This window comes from Chlamydomonas reinhardtii, chromosome 6 (genome assembly GCF_000002595.2).
Source record: "Chlamydomonas reinhardtii strain CC-503 cw92 mt+ chromosome 6, whole genome shotgun sequence".
Classification (NCBI taxonomy): domain Eukaryota; kingdom Viridiplantae; phylum Chlorophyta; class Chlorophyceae; order Chlamydomonadales; family Chlamydomonadaceae; genus Chlamydomonas; species Chlamydomonas reinhardtii.
In genome coordinates, this window is record NC_057009.1 from 703,699 (window position 1) to 709,966 (window position 6,268).

Consider the following 6,268-nt stretch of genomic DNA (forward strand, 5'->3'; position numbering starts at 1 on the left):
CCACCTCCAGCACGGGCAAAATCTCCTCCGCCGCCGTGTGCTGCGGCCTGCTGGCGCACTGCAGCGCTGCCCAGCTGCACGCCATCCTGTGCGGGCTAGTGCAAGCCGTGGCATCCAGCAGCGTCAAGGGCAACAATCGGAAGCTGCTGCTGGGCTCCAAGCTGCGCAAGCTGCTGGAGGGCGTGGGCGTGGCGCCGGCCAACGGCAAAGCCTACACCGCCGCCGACGTGGCGGCACTCTCCGGCCCCAAGCTGGAGCGGCTGCGGGCCACGCTGAAGTCGCAGCCGGGACTGCTGCTGTGGTTCCTGCTGTTTACATCGCCCGCTGAGCTGCAGGCGCTGCAGGCGGCGCTGCTGCCGGGCGGCGCGGGCGACAGGAGCTTCGAGGAGTGGCGCGCCGCGATTGACGCTGTGGCCGGCAGCGGCCACGAGCAGCTGGCGGCGGCGCAGGAAGTGAGGGGCCGCCAGTCGGCGTGCGTTGAGGGCAGTACGGCCGGCAACACCGCCACCACCGCCACCATCACCACCAACAACAACAACCCCGCCAGTCATGGTGGCGTCTACACGGCGCTCACGGGCACCGAGGTTACCGGCAAGGTGGGTGCGTGGCAGTCATGGGTGTGACAGTCATGGGGTGTGGCATTCATGGGGTGTGGCAGTCATGGGGTGTGGCTGCTGGGGGCCAGCGGACGCGCTGACCCACAAATGCTGCTTTGACTCCTACCGTATCTAAACCTTGCCAATGCCATCCACCATGCTGTGCAACTGTGCAGGCGGCGGCCAACAAGGATCTGTCCCGCACCCGCACCACCAGCCACAGGAACCGGTGCGTGTCCGAGAGTGGCAGCACGCGCAACAAGAGCAGGAGTAGCAGCAGCAGGAGCAGCAGTACTCACAGCGTGGAGTACGCGGAGCCGAAGGCGGGCTGCTCCCAGCCCGCCGCCACCGTCCCGGGCTGCGTGCCTGAGATCATCAGCGCAGCTATACCGCCGCTGGCTCCGCTAGCTCTGCACATCCGGCGCGCCATAGTGAAGGAGCTGCTGGAGGCCAGGCCGCCGGGCTGGAACACCTTTCTGTACTCCTGGCTGCAGGCGGCGGGGCTGTCCGAGTTCCTGCCGGCCAATGGCACCTGCCGCATGTACATGGCAGACAGGAAGCAGCTCGTGCTCCGCGTGGGCGCGATGCGCGAGGAGCAGGTGGACGCGTTCCTGACGTGCATGTGCAAGGCGCACGGGCACAGCACGTGGCTCGCGCGCTACCTGCACATGCTGGGGCCGGAGGTTTCGCAGCTGCTGTCCCAGGGTCGGTACAGCGACGAACTGCTGGCCGCGCTGCGGGCCGCCGGGCAGAAAACGCTGGCCGATGCAGTCATGGAGCACTTCTGGGGGCGGGACCCGGATCCGGAGGACAGTGAGGCCGGCGAGATGGATGTCAAGCCGTGGGCGGAGCGCCTGGGACTGCTGAGGTTTGACATGCTCGCGGAGCAGCTGAGGCTGCCGCCCAACGCCGACGGCTCCGTGAAGAACTTCAGCAACGGGCTGGTCTTCAAGGTCGACCCGCTAGAGGTGGGTAAATACCAGTGACTTCAGGTCTCGGCAACCCTCATAGCCTGTTGGGAGACGTCGCCCGTCCGCAAGGTTTGGCCCTTGACGCACGTATACATGCACACACAGGTGTGGAGCAAGTACACTGACGGAGAGCCGTCAGCAGGCGCGCTGAGTGGCATGCGTGCCACCGACAAGGTGTGTGCGCATGCGGTATGGAGGCGGACCGACCTTTAAGTGGGACTCCGTTCTTGCCAGCAAATCTGGGCTCCGGCAGTCCAGCACCACAGCTGCAGTCCTGCGCCCTTGCCATGCCCGATTGGGCATCGGCCCCTGCTGCCCTGCCCCCTGTCAGTCGCGGCTGACTAACTCGCAGTATGTGTTTGTGTATTTGCCTGTGTGCCCCTGCAGGAGGCCCGCGACAAGCAGGTCAAGCAGCTTCGCGGCGTCCCGTTGCTGTACCTGTGGCGGATAGGCGGCCGGGTGGTGTACGTGGGCATGTCTGGGGGCTGGGTGAAGGGCAGTCGGATAGCACGCTATTTGGCAGAGGGCCCGGGATTCAGCGAGTCGTCGAAGATGCTGCCGTGGCTGACAGCCATTGATGAGGGCAAGGAGATCGAGCTCCGGGTGAGTGCTGTTGGAGCGCTTGAGTACCGTAGTTGGTGTACGGGCGCGCGCCTGAAGACCCACTTACACGTGCTCCGCCCCCAGACCTACATAGCACTCTAACAATGCCGCTTAACCTTGCCGATTATCCGGTTGTCACACACACAGGTCATCACGCTGGAGGGATTGAAGGCATTGGAGGGTATGTCGGAGGGCATGTCCGAGGAGGAGGTGCAGAAAAAGGTGCAGAAGAAGGTGAAGGAGCTCGAGAAGCACTTCCTGTGCCATGTGGACTGCCCGTGCAACAAAGTTAACAACGGGTCTTACCGGTGAGGCTAGATTGAATGACCAGGGCAAAACGCTGTGCACAAACGTACTGTGCACTCTGATGTCACGTACCGGTTATACCGAGCGAGTTGCTGCAGTGTGCTTACCGTGTGTCCTTACCTGCGCTGTGTGCAGGGTTGAGACGCCCCGCCAGGGCCTCCTGGACAAACTCAAGGAGAAGTACAAGATAAAAGTACGGCAACAAAGCGCAGGCCGGCAACCCCGCTGAGCATCAGTCCAAGGAACAGCCCGAGTAGCCTGAGGTCTCGCTTCAGATGCGACAATCCAATTGCGGCGGGTCGCCATTGCACCACGGGCCGTTGCGGTGGCGTGAGCGGGCTGCATGTGGCACAAGCCGGGGCTTTCAGGCAGGTCAGATAGAATCATGCACCCGCGGCATGCGGTCAGCGCACAAGCGGAGCTGCGGCCAGTTTGCATGCAGGGGCGCTGCCGCACAGGGCCAGGCGCGTGTACGGTTGCTGCAGTTGTGTGCTTTTGCGCAGCTCATCACGTAGATTAGGTGCGTGTGTGCATTTGCGGGCTGAACGCGGTTGGAACGATGTGCGGGGTAGTGCATGATTGCTGTGGACAGTTGCATCTTACGTTTCTTTTATTTCTTTGTACAACTGTGGGCCTACCTCTTACCGAGATTGAGCGAAACGGGATGCGTAGGATGTGCGTGGCAAGCTGATGGCGGGTGGCGGGTGTGCAACCAGTATGTGCGGGCAAGGAGAGCGTGCTGCCCTTCACATGGATGTTCTCCTGGTGCCAAGTTGTGTATCGTCTATTGTGGGCCATTGCCGTGTGGAGGCGCTTATCCCTAGTTAAATGTTGTCTACCTGCTCAGCTCCCACATTGGGTTAGGCCTGATATGCACCAGCAGCACTCATTGATCGAACAGCATGTAGATTCATGCCCAATAGGTTGCCGGCGTAATTGATTGCAGGCTGGCATGCGTGTGTTGTACCGGTAACTTGTAAGGCACAGACCGGCTGCATGCATAGCGGGCAGTTTTAGCATGGCACGAAGACGCATCCCGTTTGGTGTAGCCTTTGCTCACTGTGTTGAGGGGTTAGTGCGTCTGGTCGAAGCGTGCCGATCCCGATTGAGGATGAGGCAAGCGCAGGCTTGGGCAGACGTACCGTATCCGCCTTTAGAGAGAGTCTAATGAAGGCGTGGAAGCATGAGCGGCTGCAGTCTGAGCCAAGCACTTTCCCATCAGACAACAAGCAACCAGGCGTGCAGATGAGCAAGTGCAAGCATTGGATGGGGCTGTGTGCGGAAGGCGCGGCACCACTGACCATGCAAGGGCACAGTAGAGCATTTTATACCAGTTGCGCACCACAAGGCCTTGATGAGGTTCCGCCTATGCTGCTGGCCGCTTTCTGCCAACCGCGCCTATGGACGACCTAGGGAGGAGAGGATTTGCCCGTTATGTGTTGCAAATGAAGTCGAAGATGAGGATCATGTGCTCATGCGGTGTACGGCCTACGACCAGTTGCGTTCGGGTAGCGAGATTGATTGTACAGGCGGGATGCAGGCCGTTATGCAGAATACGGACCCAGCCAGGTTAGCCGCATTACTAGATTCCGTTTGGGAGCACAGGAGCAGAAGCATCCCCATTCGGGGGCCAAACCCTACCGCTACGCAGTACCCCGGCTTGCCCCCTCGGCCCATCCCCTCTGTCCCATTGCGCACCATTGCAAGGCCAAAAACTGTGTTGCAGGCGTTATAAGGGCCCCCCGGCCCGGCCCGGGCCTCGGTTTCTACAAGGACAGGAACGCACATCGTGCTCATCACCTTGTAACCACACACAACAGGAAGCGTGGTGCGCATGGGCGAAGGTCGCCAGCCAGTCTAGGGCCGGGCAGGGCGAGCGCATGCTCAGTAGTAAGCGTAAGAACACATTGGTTGTGTGGCCTTAACTAAATGTACTACCCTGCACTACTTGCAAGCGGCATTGCATAGCCTGTGTCAATAGGTTATAGGTAGGCCCGTGGGCAGAGCTTGGGTTTGCTGGTGGGGGTGTGGCCGTGTGGAGCTGTGTTCTTGTAACCAATAACAATCTTGTAACCAACAACAACAGTGTTCTTGTAGAGAGCCAGCCGTGTAGGGCCGTGATAGGTTGTCACTGGTGGTCGACATTGCAATGCCATTTGCAATCCATGGATATGGCAAATCGACTGTCACTGTATGTGGCAATGCGCGATAAGTGCAGCGTAAGACTGCAAACAAGCTGCCTTAGATTGCGAGCAGCCTGAATCCTAACCAAATGTGGACCCGCAATTGTACAAAACTAGATTCTGGGAGTCTGGGACTCAGTGGCCACACGGGGATTTGGTGCGCCCTAGGACTGTGCTGGTTCATGCAACATGAGGCCCCTGAGCAACCTTACGCCATAACCCTCACGGCGCATGTCACTGTGCAGGACAGTTCAGGGTTGGTGTGCCGCAGATTGCAGTGTGTGAAACAGCAGTGCAGGCCTAGTGCGCGGCGGCGCCACTTCTGCTGCATTACCACACTGTGATGCCATAAAAAGCAGACTGAAATACTGCGACACAAAGGCTACAGGAAAGGCGGGTTTGTGAATGGAGTTGGCAGTGTCTGGCAGGCAGTGCCAGCGCACATGACAGGGGACCGCAGGCCCACGTTGCACCAGCAACGGCAATAGCGTCGCATTGTGGCCTTGAGATGTAGGCGGCGGCGACAGGCGGCGACGATTGCGCATGGCAGTGATGGCCCCGGCAGCTTCTCCGATTCACGCTGTGTTACAGCTTGCAAGCCGTAGGAATTCGGACAAAACCCGCCCCAAACCCGGGCCAACAAAGTCTCGCCCCAGACATTAGCCCCGGGGAGGAATGTCTAGGAAACGGCCAAAATGGCCAATTAATGTCTGGAGACATTACCGTATCGGGGGCGTTCGGGCTCTTGTAACAAAACTGTTCCGAAATTTCGGGGGCGCCGGGCAAGGCCCCCCCAATCAGTACCCGTGCGCTGCACATGGCCGCGTGTGTGTGGCACGCACGCAGCAAGCAGCACAAGAGATCGGAGATCGCAAGATTTTGGGCGTGCCCGGGTGTCAAACCCCCGTGCCACGGTCCAGGCCCTCGCGCGCGACAGCGCGCCCGACCCGCGAAATTTTCCATATGTTTTTTAATTTCGGGAGGGAATCCTCAAAAATATTTATGTAATTGTTTCGGCGTTCAACTTCGGCGACCCACCCCGAACTTAAAAACCCGCAACCTTTTTGGCAGTACGGTAAGATAGGAGCCCTGCTGTGCAGGGTTTGCATCTTCGGAGAGCGGCAAGAAACGGGCCCTAATAAAGGCCCTCGGGCGAGAAAGGTTGGGCATTTCCGGGGGTGCATTCTTGCCGCATGGGGCTATGTACAGTCCCCGAATCTCGCCAACTACCCCTTCCCGGGGGTTTGGGGGGTCACAGATACCAGCCCAAACTAAACCGAACCCATGCAAAAGAGCCCCCCACCACCAACGCTAAAAACTAATGCATTTTGGGGCCCCTGGCTATCGTGGGCGAGAACGTGGCTAGGGCCCTTCTCGCCAGCGGCGGCGGCCTACTTCTGGAAGATGCAAGCCCGCGTGCGTGTGTGTCATTGCTCTTTGGCCGCGAAGCACTATGCCGGGCCGTAGCCCAGGGGCGCCCATGGTCAGGCTCGCGGGACCCTAGGTCTTGGGCTCTTGGCTCCAGACTCCAGCAGAGCCCGCACCTACCCTCTACCGCAATGGTGCCACTGTGCCGGGCACTGCCGCAGCCACCATCTGACCTGGCATG

The 6,268-nt window shown here is 60.0% G+C and overlaps 1 protein-coding gene across 2 annotated transcripts in view; it reads left to right on the forward strand.

The window, feature by feature from the left end:
• The window catches only part of CHLRE_06g253750v5 (uncharacterized protein), an 8,272-nt gene extending 2,850 nt beyond the window's left edge, over window positions 1–5,422 (forward strand). The window contains exons 3-8 of one of the 2 annotated variants that reach the window (XM_043062639.1): window positions 11–596; window positions 773–1,564; window positions 1,673–1,741; window positions 1,955–2,170; window positions 2,318–2,478; window positions 2,612–5,422. In XM_043062639.1, coding sequence (XP_042923353.1) covers window positions 11–596; window positions 773–1,564; window positions 1,673–1,741; window positions 1,955–2,170; window positions 2,318–2,478; window positions 2,612–2,705 — 1,918 coding nt within the window. In that variant the 3' untranslated portion in view covers window positions 2,706–5,422. Of the gene's footprint in view, window positions 1–10; window positions 597–772; window positions 1,903–1,954; window positions 2,171–2,317; window positions 2,479–2,611 lie in introns of those variants that run through there. The other variant, XM_043062640.1, reaches the window with a different exon arrangement.
• The last annotated feature ends 846 nt before the right edge of the window (window positions 5,423–6,268 follow it).